This window comes from Conger conger, chromosome 17 (genome assembly GCF_963514075.1).
Source record: "Conger conger chromosome 17, fConCon1.1, whole genome shotgun sequence".
Classification (NCBI taxonomy): domain Eukaryota; kingdom Metazoa; phylum Chordata; class Actinopteri; order Anguilliformes; family Congridae; genus Conger; species Conger conger.
The window spans coordinates 29,865,525-29,884,399 of record NC_083776.1 but is presented as its reverse complement, the minus strand read 5'-3'; the positions used below and the strand labels follow the sequence as shown (position 1 = coordinate 29,884,399).

At 41.4% G+C, this 18,875-nt stretch overlaps 1 protein-coding gene across 2 annotated transcripts in view; it reads right to left on the bottom strand.

Moving 5' to 3' along the window:
• Positions 1-488: 488 nt before the first annotated feature.
• Positions 489-18,875, bottom strand: part of LOC133116176 (protocadherin-9) — a 228,538-nt gene continuing 210,151 nt past the window's right edge. For both annotated transcript variants that reach the window (XM_061225461.1, XM_061225460.1), the window contains one exon: positions 489-2,594. In XM_061225461.1, the coding sequence (XP_061081445.1) occupies positions 2,227-2,594 (368 nt within the window). In that variant the 3' untranslated portion in view covers positions 489-2,226. The remainder of the gene's footprint in view (positions 2,595-18,875) is intronic.

Below are 18,875 nucleotides of genomic sequence, written 5' to 3'. Positions count from 1 at the left end.
TCTCCTGAATTGATAAGATTATTCTGCCATTTTTATTATTTTATTAACCTTTATGTGTACAGGGCAGGTTGACTGAGCACACAGGCTCATGTACAGGAACACCTTGTTAATGCCCCCCCTAGTAGCCTAACCTACATTTCTTTGCTCAGTGGCAGGAAACCGGAGTACCTGGAGGATACCCACACAGACATGGGGAGAACCTGCAAACTCCACACAGAAAGGCCCAGGCCGGGATTCCAACCCAGGATAGTCTCGCTAAGAGGCGACAGTGCTCTACCACTGCACCACTGCTGGAAAAAATCAAACAATAAAAAGTAACACAATCATTGCACAATAAAAAATAATATTTTAGTCAAGACTTATTGAACACATTTCCTTTGTTAGCTCACAAATGGACCACCAAATAGACCAATCACGGTTGGGCGCATTGACTGTACAGTTGACCGTCCAGGTAATAAACTGAATGAAAGACGAGAAACGAGCACGCACATATTCAAAACATTTATTGCAATAGCTGGATACCTGTATAACAGTAACAAGGATTAACTGTTTAAATATTTATGATGTCAAACACCCCCACAACTGACAAACATACTGCGTTAAGCAATTATTTCCCTTCTTCCGGGCTTCTGAATGGTGACAAAAACGTGGCGTGTGTGCTATACAAAATGAATCTTTTCATTAATGTACAAACTAAGAAATGCAATGTAAGTATGACAACGTAACTGAATTAATTTAAAGCTATTTCTTTATTAGCATGCTATTCCATTCTTTGAACTGGCGGTCATGCCTTAAAAAAAAAAAAAAAAAAAAAAAATTAAATATATTTATATAGAATTATTTTTTTAAAACCTGTTTTTTTCTTCTTTTCCTGTCCATGCTTCTGAGATCATGAAATTTTTCATATAAGACTTTTGTTTTTGTTTTTTAGTTTTTTTTAAATTTCTTTATTTGTTTTTGTGAAATGTTATCCTGGTACCTGCCAAACTCGCACTGAATAAGGCATTTAACAAAGTGTTCATTTTCTGTTCTTTGTGTTCAAGTCGCCTACATCAGCACAATGCAAGTCACAAAGGCATAATGTATGAAATCAGTGAGATCAAAAGAAACTAATGCACGATAACCTCAATTAAAACTTCTTTTTTTTTTACCAGAATGAGAAAAAGTTGAGTAAAACATTGAATCTTTTACAAATATATTGCTGTTAAATTGATCACCTTTTCTTCTTGAGGAAACAAAAGGCTCATAATGTTTAAATTTTAGCATATAGAAATTGATTATTATTCTTCCTTTCATCTTTTTTTCTTTGTATTTGTCAATAGTATAAAATATTTTGAAAAAATAAATCTGGCAGATTTGTTGCAGAGATTTTGGGCAATATTGTGCGATTTAAAATGAAACGTTGTGTTCACATTTTCACAAGCAATATTTGAGTGTAAAACATGATTTTATATCTAAATATACCACCTATCCTGTAAGGAAAATTCCATCAGGATGTAAACTGTAAGAAAAAAAAAAAATACTGTATATATATATATATATAATGATGAACCAAAATGAACAGCAACCATGAAACACTGTCCTATTCCATGTGATTATTACAACTACACAAAATTGGTTAGTATTATTTTTTCCTATTTACAAACACTTTAACGATGACAGACTAAACAAGTGTCCACTAACAGCTTTGATAGCACAATGCTTTCTTAATTGTAATTCCATTTTCTTTGATGGTGTTGATTAATATAGTCCCAAAACAGCTCAATAACAACCACATCACAGTATTTGTATATATTGGTCAGCCATAATATCTTTGTATTTTCATTATTTTTTAAACTATTTAAATCTATGACTTCCATTTTTTCTGTATTATATTGTTGTCCTGAAAAAGCCTTTATTTTACTGCAGTTAAAGTACTCACAACGTACTGGTAGGTCTGAGCTTTCCGTAAGTCTCTGGCTATTAACATGAATGTTTAATCAAAAAACAGTGTCATACGTTTTGCAAAAATACCATTGGAGGTGGCAACGCAAAGTAGAATCAGTATAGTATACTTCCTGCAAAAAGCACACATCTAGAGACCTACTTGGTACGTCAACTTTCACATAGCAATAGCATCAGTCTAAATAAACAGCTGTAAATGCTGTCGTTGCCAGACAGACATGGTCAGCGAAAAAAAAAAAAAACGAAAAAAACAACCCAAAAAACAAATCTTTCCTTATATCCTTATAACTGCTGTTCCTTTGGGCTATCCATCCCAGTGGCCTCTTTGTAGGATTTCAAGCTGGCCAGCGGAATGTCCGTCATGTGTCCGGTGCTGCTGAACTGTCCTTCGGCGTTCCCGAACTGCTTCCTGTCGGCACACTTGTCCCGGCTGCCGTCGCTTTTCCAGGTCCTCCCCAGCGTGTGTCCGTTCAGCAGTTTGTCTTTGGCCCAGTCCTTCTGGCCGCCAAAGCTGGAGACGGGAGACTTGGGCTGCTGGTAATTCCCCAAGCTGGGCGGCATCCAGCAGTTGTCGGAATGGCCCAGGACCAGGCACTCCTGGGTGCACATCTCAGTGGCCTCCACCAGCCCCCGCGGACCCAGCGGCCCATCTGAGCCGAAGAGAAACATGGGTTAGCTCAGCTAGCGCGTAAACACTTTCCGCTTTTACTGTGAAGAAGATGAAACATCACAGTTAGCCCTGCTGATCAATCATTTCCATAACAGGAAATGTAACGGTGTTATTCTTAGAAAGGAGTAACATTGGCATTAATACAGCTGACAGGAAAGCTTTCACTATGGCTGGGAAATGTTCTAGTTAGATTCATTTAGTCTTGCAAAACCTTGGCAGTAATCTCGTTGACATGGCACATTAAAAAATGTTGGGGAATTTTCAGTTACATGAAACACTTTAATATCATTAGGAAATGTTCCAGTTTTATTCTGCAAAAGGAGAGACATCAGCGTTAACACAGCTGACATCAAACGTTTAAACAACACTGGGAAATACTCCAGTTTTCTCCTTAGAAAGAAAAACATGCAAGTTAATACAGCTGACACAAAATTCGTATTCATGATGGGAAGCATATGGTTAGATTCGCATTTCGTAAAAAAAAAACAGGTGCTAACAAAGCTGACAGAAAAGTAGAAGCGTTTGTGTGAAATCGGATAAGATTAAATGTTTTGATAATTTCAGAATACAATCCGCTTTTAATCTAAAATGGAATAAATACTGGCTTTATCCCAACAAAACATTCCAATATCATCAAAAAACTTTGTAGATTGATTTTAAGCATTGCGGAAAATCAGTATTAAGCCAGATTTAATAAACATTTTAATATAATGAAGAAATCTTGCAGTTGTGTAGTTGCGTTGTGTCCATGTCCATGTCTGACTGTCAAAAGTAAATTGTATTGGAAATTTTTTTATTTTTGAACTGTGTAAAACTGCATGACTTCATCAATAGAAGTTGTTGGAACTCATCTTTAATTCATCACAAGTGCCAGAAAACAAGTGTTAATTATTTTCAGTGGAAACAAAGTCTAATTTCAGAAGATTGACTGCATTGCTTATTAAATAGCTGGGCTGTTTTGTATTCACTCAGAACATATGAGGACGGCTCATGGTTTTGACACTTACAGCACCATTCGAGGGGGATAAAGGTAAACATCAGTGAACGCTGCATGAGGTTCGGGCGCTTTCTTCAGCAAAAATGGGAGCTGCGCGCATTTGCAAAACTCAGCCAAGAGTCGCCCAGGGAGAAATATGGCTGTTGCTCTCTGCAAAAGTGCCTTTTCTATGTCCGAAGTAAATCTCCAGGGCCTGGTGGGCTACAGTTCTTAGACCTGACTGATGTAACGCCACTACAGCCATTCCACTGTGGTGAATGCAGCCTTTTATTTCCTGGAGACCGCGGTACCTGTCGGCCGTAATGACCGGCTACGCACCCAATCGTGCAAGTGGGCAGCTTGCAATTATAAACGTATCATGGCTGGGCTTTGCAGAATCCATCTCTCCATTGACCTGGCTCCCTCGGCTAGGAACTGTTGAGCGGAAGAAAGCTTGAGTGTTTACAAACTGCTCTTAATAAGCACCCGGGCATTGGCTGACTGGTCATGCAGCTATGAACCGCAGACACTACATATGCTGGGTGTCTGACGTTGGAACAAATTAAATTCATCATGGAATTAAAGCAAATTCATCTTGCCATTGGACTTAAATGTAAATATATATGGTAGAGTCGATTCAATTGATGGCATGCATTACTAAATTGATGGTTTTAATTACTTGTGCATTGAGTGCTATTGAATTCATTCAAACGTATTGGGAGATTGCACTAATTGGGTCTTTATTTTTCTTAAAATGCAAAAAAAATGCTACCTATACATACAATAATTATCAGCAGTAGAATTAGTTTTGTCCTTGTAGTCGTTGTAGTGTCGATTTGATTGTACATTTATGATGGCAGTTACTTTGGGGTGAAAAAGTGGATTGGAAGGTTTTACATATTTCCTGTATCACTGGAAACACAGTGCTGAGGTCTTGTGTGCGTCTGTAAACACTGCCCTCATGGCGATGGCTTTGCAAGCTTTCTGGGCCCCAGGCAGAAAGCAGGTCATGCTCGTATATCACACACTGAGTAAAGCAGAGGGCAGGCGAAGACTCAAATACAGCTCCACATCTGTGCGCGTTCACTGAGCCGATATTTGCGTGAGTTCGCTCGCAGGTATATTTAATAGCTTCACTTCTTGATATTGCGCATATGCCAATGACACGCTCCCTTATATGGCAATTGTTTTTAAATGTGTGTGAATTCACGGTTCTGACACGGTTATTTTGAAGTTCAGGTTCATTTATTTATTATCTATCTACTTCTCTACTGATGATATGTCTACAGAGCCCTGTGTGTTGTCTTAAATACCCCAATCTTTAGTGACACGTCCACCAATGGCCTGAAACTAAACCTCAGACCACTACCTGCACTGTGGGCTCGCTTACCATAAACAGTAAAGGTCCAGACCGATATGTCACATTAAATATGTATCATGGTAGGTGAAAACATTCGAGTATACATTTACAGTTAATACCTTTAGTTTTGCTTGCTTTGCATTTCCCAGGCTTAAACCCGTTTACAATGTAAGGGCAGCTCCAGCGTAGCTTCTGTGTCTCTATCTGCGTTCATACATTACCTATACGAGCTGCTATGGCCCAGGTGACTATTGTAGCCTGCGTGTGTAAAACAGACTTTGGGAACTTTCCCTTTTCTTTTATTTCCCTGGCACAGATGGTCCGCTGTGGCTCCTGCCCTAATCAACCCTGCACCATTTCGGCTCCATGCCGTGCTGTAATCTCGCCTCGTGGGAGAAATTTAGCAGCACTCTCCTCGCCCCATAGCTCCGGACATTAAATTGTTCCACACAGGTGGATAATCTCCTCCCTGATTGGGTCTCCTCAGAGATGATGTGCTTAATAGCACGGGCTTTTGGTTTCATCCACGTAAGCCAATGGCGCCTGACATCGCATCAACAGAACAGAGCAGGCCGGACTGGACTTCAGCTGGACTTCAGATGGGAGTGTGTTTGTGCGTGCTTTGGTGTGTGCATATACTTTAAGCGTGTGTTTATGTGTGAGTGTGTGTGTGTATGTTTATGTAAAGAAGCATCTGGTATGTTTGTGTGAACAATAATGTGTTCATGTGTGTGAGAAGGTGTGAGCATGTGTATATATATACACGCCTGTGTGAGTCCGCAACTTTATCATTGGCTTCCTCTCCCAGCCAAGCTCCTGATGTTGTTTAGAACCTGTGGCATCTGGTGTCCTCTGACACTCTCAACTTCAGTATCTCCAGGTGTTCAGAGGTTCGGGGACATCTGGCCTGCAATGTGTGCCTAAAGACCCCCATCGCTGTTCCCCCTCCAAACCATCACGCTCCCATATTTTTAACAATCACGGCTGCTGCCTGAAAACACGCACACACATGCGTCTAGGCACACACACACCCCCATGAGCACGCACACACATACACACACATCACACCGACACCCCATGCCCATTTTGGACGGGTATTTGCCTGTAATAGAACCCCTTGCGGTCTCTCTACTCCCGTGAACGTGTCTGAGCGGGGGGGAAAGATGGCAGCTCCGGTGTCCCTGATTCAGGCGAAGTCGCCTGGCGCGGTGGAGACCTCAGGTGAATGTAGGCCAGGCTCAGATGAGCAGAAATCATTTGTGCATAATGAATGTAATGGGCCTCCAGACCGTCTGATTATAGCAGCGCTAACCGGCTAACGGTAGGACAGGAGAGCGACCCAATAACAGGAGATAATGGGCTGCATGGCGTGGGGAGGGCCTCACGGCTCCAGGAGTAACGGGAACAGATCATAGGGGATGAGTTACAGCCAGCGCTATGGAAAAAAACCCAAATTTCACAGATGAGGCGGGAGAGAGGATGGCGCAGAGTCGGCCAACGCCGGGAGCTACTCCCCAAATTTCCCTCCGCGGAAATGCAACACCCCGAACAGCACAGGAAGTGTGAGGTTCATGATCTCCAACTTTGATCACTGATGACCCTGCTTGTTCCAGTCCAAGTCAGTTTAGCGTTTGATGAATGTAAAGATATTCCGTTTACAGTGCGTGGTCACCCAACAAAAGAGATGCTGAAACGAATAAATAAATACATGAATGGATGAATGAATGAATAAATAAGTAAATAGTTCAAAAGAAACTTCTGAAAGCCAAATACGGCTTGGCAGTTGAAGAAAAGCCGGATCCCGTTTTGGGTATTCCATAAACATGGACTGGCTGAAAAAAGGGAGAGAGAAACACCCAGATAAACGCAAGCGCTTTGATTCATAACCTTGACAGCGTTATTAGAATATCAGTCAGGAAGAGGGAAGACAACCGGCTTTGACAAAGTGTTAAAGGGAAATCGTTTGCCTTTATTCCTGCCCTCGCAGACCCTATCAGCAGATGAAATGGCACCGGGGAAGAAAAAAAAAAAAGTTACAAAAAAAATTGAAAATAGGGAGCGCTTTGAATCAATGTCAATTTTCCCATGTCACGTGAACCTGCTTTTTTCCTCGGTGGATGATCAGGGTTGTTATCATAGACTCACTGAAAAGAAGTCAGCACTATCTTGATTGCAAACAATGAATAAGATATGAGCTACAAAGCAATTACATACATCAGCTCCCGCTGAAGAATCAAGGCGTTCGTGGGCCTCCAGTGTGAAAGGAGATGGCATCTCCTGTTTTATTGATAAGGAACTAATGTTGTAACGTTTGTCCGCACGCCTGTTAGCTCCCTGGGTGCTCGTCACTGCCAGTACCACCAAGAGGAGGAATAATTGAAGAGGCGTTCATCTTTATGAGGTTCTGGAGCCAAGAAAAATATCCCCGTGTGTTTTTCTTTTAAAAAAATGGTAGATAAAAGAGTCTGTGTATGTGTGCAATGGTGGTTTAAAAAAAACGTGGAATGCACGAATGGTTTTAAGATTTGCGCTCGTATATATTTTTAATTCTAAAGATTAGTTCTTTCTGATTCCTCTTCCTTCCAGCCATGACGGTATAGTAACCCGGCTGCTTCTTTGAGGGAGAGGATCTCTTTGGTGTGTGTCGACAATCTAATGAAGTCGTCTGTTCAGTGCTTTACTGTGCTGTATGCTGATGCAATTCCATGTAGGAGGGCTGCAGTTTCAGAACAAATAAGCATCAGAACGTATGTTAAGGAACTGCAAACAAGCCACTGGATTACATTGGTTTCTATTGTTCATGACCTATCGTGACACTAATTATTCGAAAGGAAGTACTGGTGATTCCACATCAGAAACTGTGTCGAACCAGAGTATCAGTTGCAGTTTTAAACCTGGGGATTTATAGATATTGATAGCAGGTTGATAGCAAGATTGACTGTGTATCTCCATAACAGGTCAATTTGAGTTTTTTTGGAAATAATCCTTTCATTTTCATAAATGCTACCTTTCACGTTTCAACACTTTTTTGAATTTAAGAGTCATGTCACGGTGATACAGTCCTCTTCTGAAAATCACATTTTTTGAACACTAAGGCTGTTGTTATTCAGATTAGAAATGTCTAAAGCACAACTATAGCCATTATGTACTGAAGTACAATATAGGGCATTCATCTTTATGTGACAGGTCTCCAAGTCACATGCTGTCCAAAACAATGGCTGATTGAGACACAATCACAGGACAGTCATCATTCTCTCTCCTTTGTTGAGGAAAAGAGAAGCGTCTTACTTTTCAGAGCCGTCCATTTTGTGTCTCCTTCTTCCATATGCAAATACAGTTATAATGCACAGGATCCATTTTAGATTCACTGGTTTCATTTTGGCTCAGATGAAGCCGATATATCCATTGTTTCATTAGAGGACTGCTATTGTTCCTGTATTTTCTATATTGACTGTATAATGCTACAAAACTGTATTCTTTCATATGTGTCCTCTATACACAAACTAGCTTGCTAGTGGTTTCACAAGAGAGGAAACCACTCATAGACACACACACTGTGGCTTTTTTGCATGTGATTTCTGAGGCCTTGACAGTTCTTGCCACAGTGAAATGTCTGTCCCTCTATCTCTGAGGTTGAGTGGATGTGCTGTGGGCAGTGGGTCCTCTCACGTCGAAAGAAAGAAAACGAAACGCCACTTTACTTGACTGACTGTGCATTTATTTCATGGTGGTGGACACAGACATGAAGCTTCAGCAATTTCCATTTTGTGCAATGTTTTCATTCATGATATTGTTAATATTCAGAAATTCCCTTTGCCAAGGCCCTCCGTACCCCACAAACCCAACTTTCAAGCAAAACAGGGCTTGACTTGAAATGTAAGATGCAGACCTGCAAATTGATTCGTATTCATTTGATTTGATATGTTAGCATCACATATCGATCTAGAACTGTAGATATACAGTATGCAGCAATCCGGAATATCATCAATATAGTGAAGAGCGGTAGCATTTTTAAATGATTGCAATGGGAGTAACTGGGATGAGATTCAAACCCTCAAAAGCCTATTCCACCAACTCCTGCACAGACCATAGCTCCAAGAAGCCTTTTTGTTTCTTTGCCAGTTATGTCACATGAACACTTCCTGGGATCCTCTCAAAAGGAACGTGCTACACTTGGTTCATTCTAGCTGATTTTGTTTTCTTTTAGGATGCAGTCAATTCTTTTGTTTGTGCTAAAGATTTGATTGCTGATTGGCTAATTAAAGGAATGAGTGTTTGCCCTGTGATGATGAGTGTTTTCACATGATAATTGAAGTTTAGCATTTTGAATGGTTGTCTTCTCCATGTGAAAACAAGTGATTTCCTGTTATGAAGATAAGTAGGAGAACTGTGTGAAGTGTTTTTGAAAATGGCAGAATGAGACTCAAATTTACGTGAATGTGAGAAAAATGTATGCACAGTTTTGAATAAATTTGTTTTGCACGTAGGTTGTGCTCAGTGGGTTCATAGCTGCAGTTCCAGTCTCACATCAATCAAGGTAAACTATCATCAAACAATGTTGCTGATGCTGCTTTCTTGACCTTTTACCCTCTATCGCCCTCTAGTGTGTTATTCACTGGAGGAATTTTTTTAAATTGGACACGACTGATTCATGAGCATCTTCGCCCCGCCAGAGCTAAAAAGCCAGCAGCTTAATTCATTTATTTAAAGGCTTTCTACCTGTGTCTACTGAATGATTTATCCCTTCATGAACAAGTACTTTCTACAGCAGTTGGTAACCTATATAAAGCCAGAACTTGTCCTTGTCAAATAAATAAATAAATAAATAAACACATACCATGAAGAAGTGGGGGGGGAGCATACTCTCTGTCGCTGACATGCCATTCTGTGAGAGTGTTTATTTGCCTAATAAATATGATCTCATCCTAATCTACGCGTTTCAGCTCAAAACAGGATTATGCAATGGGAACTGAATGACTTACTGAATATAGCCTTAGATTATTTACAACCCTGTTACAAACCATGGACTGTGAGGGCTAAGAACTGCTGCTTTACCTGGGAGTCAGGTGTGAAGCCAGTCTGGACAATTAGTCACACTGATTGTTTCGTTAATGACTTGGGAGAAAAGAAAACCATTTACAGTGTTGGATATCCCCATTCGGCAACTGTGGACATACACACCAATGTGCATGTCTGTCATTACAATAAAGCCTGATCACCAGATGGCCAACATCTCTTTGCCAACATCCATTGGGACATCAATCAATCGGTTATTTGGGTCTCTCTCTCTCTCTCTCTCTCTCTCTCTGTCTCTCTCCCTCTGTCTCTCCCTCTGTTTCTCTCCACCTGTCTCTCTCCCTGTGTCTCTCACTCTCTCTCTCACTCTCTCTCCCTCTCCCTCTTATAGTAAAAAGTCTACGCTAGATGGGTAAAAATTGGCCACTGACTAAAATTCATCAGCTGAAGTTAAAGGCAGCCACAGCGGTTAGACTGAACACGCCCCTCAGGTTGTTTTTGCGGTTTGTATTCTGCCGCTGGCTCAGCCGGCTCAAGGCCCTGTCAGCCTGCCCTAGTTTCATGCCTTTGTCGCGTGTCACATGAGCGCTCCAAATGACCTCCAGTCACATTGATGGTTCTACCTGTCGCTAAGCCATCATGATGTCACTTATCAAGTGCCATTATGTCACCCTGCTGGAGAATCATCAGAGAGAGCCTGACAAAGCTGTCTCGGTGGAAGGCTTCTGTTCTGCCCAGGAAGGGACAGGCCATTCCAAAGAATCTGTACACTCCCCCTCCCCTTCCCACCCCAAAACCCTCCACCCCCACAAACACAGACAGCTCTCCTCTCAGTAATTCTGACACATCTCTCAGCAGGTACATCTCCTCTCAAGGCCTGGGGAGAATAACCACTCCAAAATAAATGCAGGGGGATAGCTAGAAGCCGTTGTGCATTAAGCCAGGGGTCCCAAGATGGGGTCTGTGATGGAGTACTTGGGTAAAATTAGGAGTTCTCAGTAAAATTGGAAGTGGGGAGATAATTTTTCCCCCAGCGAAAATAAATCTAGTGTGTTATCAAGACTGACCAAAAATACTGAATACCAGTTTCCTGGTTTTGAAACTTTGTTATTAAAATGTAAAGAAGCACATTTGTTCCCCCTCTCATAAAAACCTGGTTTGTTCACCTCCTAGGACCCCTTTTTATCATTGTGAATTTTTCTTAAACATCCCGTAGAACGAATATAGTAATATAGCATACTTGCAACAAACAGTATTAAGTCGAGAACTAAATCAAAGCATGAAGCTACATGTACAGGTAGTTGTTATACTTTGAAATCAAGTGGCTATGCTTTGATACAAACAGTATTTAGTAGAGAAGTAAATGGCAGTAAAAGGAGTGGAGATGTTCTCTAAAGCGGTGCGTTTCGAGCTGCTGTGAGAGGATCCATGCGTAACGAGGGGCCTTTTCAGTTAACGCGACCATCCTCCCTCAGAGCGTCAAAGTCAATATGTTCATTCAGAGAAGCTCTCGTCCGAAGCTTTGATAGAGCAACAGTGGCCTTCGCCATCAGCTCTTATTAACGGGGGAAGCTCCCCTCTGGCTAATCGTAGTCCCCGTTATTGCCGGCGGCAACCCGCGGCGGGGCAAACCGGCCAGGCCGGGATCATTCCCGCACCGGTGCGATCATCGGCGCCGGGCTGGCAGTCCAGATGTTGTTATGGGTGATGAACAAGCCTTTGTTTTACAGCCCGACAGAGGCAGTCCAGATGCTAGCCATCTCCAGCTGCCCTCCAACCCCCTGCAGATACAATAGTTTCATGCAGGCAGAATAAGCCATTTGTTTGTCCAGTCCAAATGACGTGAGGAAGCCATTATTCCACGTCCAGGCATCCGAGCGCTCTGCTTCGCAGGGACAACGTTTCTGCAACGGCTCAGGTTTTTTTGCATAAAAAAAGATAGTTTGGTTTTTCTTTCACATTTCAAATGGAGGTCAAACACAGTGATTATAATCTCTTCTTATCTTTTAAATATAAAACCATGTGAAGCAAGCAAAGATTTTACTAGCAGATGTTACATTTTCATTTCAGGTACTTTTAAGTTTTAGCAAAATTTTTTGCTAGATTTGTATCCAAATTTCATAAATAACAGCCTCTTAGAATGACACACTTAAAAGGCATACATTACATGAAAGCTTACTGAAATCCCATAATGTAGTACCATCTACAACTGCTTTAAGGTTAAATAATTCATGACAATGTACAGTAAAACATTTTATTTGGCTTGCATTAAAAATGACCCCCTGTGTATTTTAGAAAGCTTTTCCACAAGGAGCTGTAACAGGTTTTCATAATGCCACATACTGGGGAAAGCTCAGTTGAATGGGAATTAAAACACATTGCTACAAACCTTTCCAACAATGTTATGCAATTGTTTCTTCCAAGATGATTCATATCAATTAGTATGACTGAAATAAATTCCTCTAGTTAAAGTGCTTCAGTGTTCGTGGAAGTGAATCTGGTGGGTTGGCTGATTTCTGTTTAATTTGAATGATGAACCTCATCAGAGCTTATGAATGTCAACTTAATGTGAAGCTGAATAAAAATGAAATACATTATCAACAAATGGACCACCTAACAAGGATCTGACTTGATTTCTAAAAACACTGATTTTGGCATCATCAATATTCCATTTATCTGCCACAAGGATAAAGACTAACAGCAGGTTAAATGCAGTTTAGGCATATGTGTGTGCATGAGTGCATATGAATGTGTGTGCATGCATTTCTGTGCATACCTGTGTGCATGCATGCATATGGTTGTGCATGTGTGTATGTGTGTGAATGCATGTGTGTGTGTCTGTGTGTGTACATGTATCTACTGTATGTGCATTTGTTTATATATTTCTGTGTGATTGGATGCATGCATGTGTGTGTGTTTGTGTGTGTGTGTGTGTGTGTGAGTGCATGTGTCTACTGTGTGTGTGTGCATGTATCTACTGTATGTGCATTTGTTTATATATTTCTGTGTGATTGGATGCATGCATGTGTGTGTGTTTGTGTGTGTGTGTGTGTGTGAGTGCATGTGTCTACTGTGTGTGTGTGCATGTATCTACTGTATGTGCATTTGTTTATATATTTCTGTGTGATTGCATGCATGCATGTGTGTGTGTGCGTGCATGTGTCTACTGTGTGTGTGTGCATGTATCTACTGTATGTGCAATTGTTTATATATTTCTGTGTGATTGCACGCATGCATGTGTGTGTGTGTGTGTGCGTGTATGTGTCTACTATGTGTGCCTTTGTTTATGTATTTCTGTGTGTATGTATGTGTTTGCATGCATACATGTGTGTCTGTGTGTGTCTGTGCCTCAGATCACTTCCCCAGATTAAAGGATTGCAGAGTGATGACTGTTGAGCGCACTACAGCGTACACGCGTGAAATGGCTAAAGGCTGAAATCCTGGCTGTGCTCATTTCCTTGAGTGCGGGGCTGCAGCACTCATTTGAGGAAGGACGGGCTGGAGCCCTCTCTGTCTCCTCTCAGCTCAGCGTAGCTTCCCCCCGCTGATTTACCTCCACACCACAATCAGCCCAGTGCCCCATACCTGCCCTTTCTTAAGTGTGCTTTTCAGCACTGACACTTCCACGAGTGAACCTGGCAAAAGTGTGCCAGTCAACAAATGCAAAGGATCAAAGGTATTTCTTTACTTATTTGGTTCCCAATTTGAGAATTTTAGAACTGCCTTCTGATTGTTTGCTTTCTTCTAGTTTACTCAGTGTGAGGCTCTTCCTAATTGGCTTCATTGTACAAATGTGTTATGATTCATGTGTATTTTTCTTTAAAGGCACTAATTCACTCAATTATTTCAGCTTGCACAAAGCATATATGATGATGGACCAGACTGTTATCATAAACCTGGGCTTTAAGTCTGTTTTTTAAATATTTTGCTTCTGGAATCAGTGTATAGTTGCAGTTTTCTCTACGGAAGACACCAAATTATGCTAGTCCTTTTTTCTGAGCTGAACACTCCAAATTATATTTAAGTGAATTATTCAACATGGGACCAAGCTTCCCACTCTCTCTCATGTGAGACTTCCACCTGAGCAAATTGAATGGGCGGTCCACTGTTGCACACACTGAATTATATTATCCCACTGTGTCAAAAACACATTCCCTCTTCAGAATGCAGCAGTAAGTAAATTACAACAAAGTTTGTAGCGCAATGAGATTTTACAAACTCCATAACCATTTCAGATCATATAAATGCAATTAGACTGTCAGTATCGATGCAAACCTTATACATTTTGATTTAAGTGAGAAATGACTTTATGCAATACTCGCTCAAGCGTATCTATTCCAAATACTATTTAGCACAAATTAATGATCAAACTTAAAACACAATTTCTGTTTTTTTCTCTGCAATATTAAATCATGTTTTCACATTATGCATTTGTAATTGAGTTTTAGCAGTACAGGAGTGTGATGCGATGCATCACAATAGGACCAGATGATTGGCCGTCAATGCAAAACAATGCTTAAATGCCAAAATCATGCTATTTTAATCGGACTTTGTTCAACTCTAATCAGAACAGCACCTAAACCATATCTATCCTTTTCCAGATAAACCTATACAGGAGCCTTTATTTTGTATTTATTGTGATTATGATATTATTACCGGAATTATTCACTCCTTGATCACTCCAGCATTGTGTTAGTAAATGTGTTACAAATATAGGGCTATGCACCTCTACAACAAATACGATATGCACACTCATGCAATGGCTCCTTGCAACCATTAGAGGGGCCTAGTCAGGCCTCTCCTTTAGTATTTAAGCATATCGTTCATTTATCTGGCTACTATCTGCAGGAGATTCATTCATGTTTCAAATTAAAGTTATTGATGCTTAGTAATCCGTAATAAAACCTTTTTTTTCTGAAAAGTCACCAATAAAATTATTGGTCACATCCCCTTTTGGTATATGCTCGCTACCTTCATAAGAACAACCACAATTTCACTCATAATTTTAAATATTCTTCAACGACAGCTCTGTTTTCTCTCTGTAACAGGTTTATACAATATACACCAGCAACACTTCAATCTCCTGAGAGCTAGACTGCCATGCTATACAGCAATGCATTGTACTATATTATACATGCTCTTATGCAGTGCTCTCTGAGAGAGCATCACCGGGGAAGGCACAACAGGATTAACATGAAAGCAAAAGATCAAAATCGAGTTGAGCCTAACAGCTACAGACATGCGAAACAAGGTAAATCTGAAAAGCTGATTTTAGGGTCCAATTGCGGTCCGGGCACCGGGGGAAGGCCGGGGACTGAATTCTGGAGACGAGGCGGGAGAGGAGCCGGAACCACCTTCCCCCCGCAGTGTGCGAGTGACTGTGAAGGCTCACCGCTGATATTGCCAATTTGGAAACGGCAGTCATGCACACTGCCGACTCTGATTCGGTTTTAAAAGCCGCTGCTTGATGATGCGTGAGGCGGCGCAGAAAGAAGATTTTGAATAAAAAAAAGTAAAAAAAAAACGGCCTTTTGCAGGTAGCGTGAAGACGCAGAGCCACAGCGCGTGTCGTATGAACAGCGCACACCGGCTCCGTGGCAGGGCGGCGTTCGGTAAAGACTCCTCACTCTGTTCCTGACAGTGCTAATAGGCCCAGCTGTAGTTTGGATTCTGACACCCAACCTTTAGGGCTGATCAGCAGAGACACTGCCTTGTTATCAGGAGCCAATCATCCTGTTCGCATTTCTCCAGAATAAAGAAGCTGACAACTTGTTTATTTTTAGATTCTTTCCATCCGTGTTATTTTTAAAGGGGGTCTGAATTTACCAATCTGTGCCGTCCCACAGCACAGAGATCCCCCCCCTCTCCCTCTCTCCCCCCACCCTCACCCATTCCCTTCCTCCTCCCCATCTCTCTCTCTCTCTCTCTCTCTCGCTCTCTCTCTCTGTGTTTCCGCAGTGTTCAGTTACTTTTAAATTTGATCACAATTCAGCGGGATTCCTCATTCCCCCTTGTTATATCCGATAAAATATTTATGACTTTTGTCAAAATGCAAGAGTGTTAAATAATTCAGCCAAGGTTCTCCAATTAATGCAAACAATGGGGATGAGTCACCTTGAGTCAGAAGAATTTAAAAAATAAAAAAGATGAAATGAGGACAGTTGGCATAATGGCTACTGTGGCACCTCTGCTGACTGCAGCACAGTGCTAATGCACTGATGGTCGAGGGATATCAATTCAGGTTCTCCAAAGTGACACCCAAACCAGATTACTGCAGAATGGGTATACGCTATATCTGTAGTTCAGTCGAGTATTTGATGTCTGCATGCCATTATTTGATGACCTATGCCATTCACTGATCAATATGTTTTTAATAAGTAAGCATAGAGTGCTTTACATGTGTAATATCTATTGAGAGAAGGGGAGGTGCAGCTTTCTGTAATGGTTCTGTAGTCTCACATTGTTATGCATACAAATCCCAGAATGCATTACTGCACCTAACCTTCTCTCTCTGCAGCAGAATACACATTTTCCCACCAAATCCACATCAGAATTGCAACCTTGAAACCCAAAAATCTAATCTGGTCTGAATAATTAATTAATTAAACATTAATAAAATAATTGATTGGTTGATCCAAACTCATAATTAAAATATGAAATTAAATTGTTTCATGAATGCTCAATAGGTTTCTGTTTTCTCAGCATGTTATCAGACTCAACCCCCAAACCCCCTCGCTTGTCTGGCAAGTGAGCCCTGTTAGCAGGCCTGGCAGCCTGCCTGTAGATACAGTATAGTATGCACTATTCAAAACTCACGCACCACGATACATACATACGCAGACATACTGTGGTGAATTTCCAATTAAGGCACCCATGCTGTGGTAAATGGATGAGCTCCGTGGTCTCTGGCTGAATATGAAGCGGTGACATCATAGGGCAATGTGCAATTAGTCACTGCCTCACCGAGGGAGTGGGAGGGTTCAGTGGGTTAGGGGTCTGCGATTTGTTGCTATCTAGTGTCCACTGCCACCTGGTGACTGCATATTAAAGCGGCATATGAAAGGTCTTTCTCTGACTCAACTCTGTGGCAACCTAGCTGTAGTCTGCAGTGCGAAAAGGATCGGCTGGTGACAGCACATGTTTCAGAAGAGAACTGTGGATGCCTACATTCTCCTGAGCTGGCAGTTGGGTTCGTACTTTAATGCAGCTATGGCTGCAGGTAATTATAAAGAAGTAAACAAATAAATAAAGAGCAAGCCTGAGCAAATACACAAGGGAATTGCTCAAATTTGCATTGAATTTGTATCTTGGAATCACGAATTGCGAATTCTGTTCTGAAACGCATTTGGGCCTCAGCCCTGTTGGGGGGAGCGGGCGGGAGGCGATGAGTCCACTGCAGACAGCCACCCGGGGCAGAGCTGAGGAGAAGGCCTGCTGTATTAAGTTTGGGGCCACGGGCAAAGTTACAATTTAATACTCTCCCACCTGCTCCATTTCTCTCCCACCCACACCAAAAACAGCACTCTATCCAGGCCACAGCCTCCACCGCGGTCCCAGAACAAACTCAGCCGTGAACCCTCAGATCCGAGCTCCCCGCCTCACTACCAATCCTCATCACGCCATCCGGGTGTCAGGCAACACGCGAGACAGCCCGCAGCAGCCCAGAGATGCTCTCTTTGTCTTTAATTAGGCATAACTCCACAGTTTTCTGCCGCGGAGATAAAGGTTATGAAACAAGGTAACAAAAAGTGTGTGTAAAACCATTTTTCTCTTCCGGGGAAAAGAAGAGATTAGGATTTCGCTCGTATTGTTTACTTCTTTATTTATTTTTTTAAAACTTTCTGTTGTGCAGTGTTTTTATTTCGGAGGCTCCTGTGACAAACACAATGTTATTGTATTACTGTAGCGATGTATTGTGAAGTAAAAAGTAATAATGACAGAAAAAGGTAATTAACAAAGCTTTGCTAGACCTTACTGGGCTGAGCAGAAAAGGTGATACAGTTGAAAATGCGACAATAATTAAGAAACACTTTTATACAGCTAATAACATGTGAATGAAGGACACCCTGCAAATAACATGTGAATCGACTGACAACCGAGTAGTATGATGCAGGCTTAAGGGCCACCTGATTGGCTATTAAGCAAAGTAGAACCATAGGAGGAAAATGCAGGCATTATGCTAATAAATCAGTAGCGTTTATGCTGAAACAGGGTCCCTGGTCTCACACAGAGCAGACCCCATGGACACAGAAGCAGAGCTTTCAGAGAAAGATGCTCTATATGCCTCTTCTCAGGGTCACAGAGACACAACATACATCACCCTGCCTCTGCCAACGCATGTCTGGAAATATTCTTTTAGAAAAAGATTTTCATTGTGCATAGGCTATTTATTGCCTGGGGTCTATGTTAGCAGTGTACCTAAAGCACAAAGACATGAGAACTGTGCAAACATCAATATTTGTTGTATGTATGGCAAGTCGTATCGTCATATTCAACAACGTTATCGCCTAACACATATTTTCCTCATGCCGTGCGCTTGTTGAGAGAAAACAACAACAGACTCCTCATGCAGACGGCACTCCTGGAATCAAGTCTTGCCATTGTTTTTATGCATATACTAGTGATGAAACACACCTGTCCAAGAAACAATTGTCAAATGACCTTAATAGAAATTCCTACACGGCTCACCCGTGACGTAAATTCCTCACATTAAAGCTGAACTTCTGCACTTTAACCACACCGTGATTGTTTACTTTCAACTGTTTGTTCACTGTTTGTACAGAGTGAAAACCACAAAAAGTGTGTCACATCCATATGTAAGTACAACACATTCATCATGTTATTTCAACCATTTTAGTGAAAACCATCTCCCCATTGTTTTAAATATTCTAGGCCTCTGAGCCTGTATT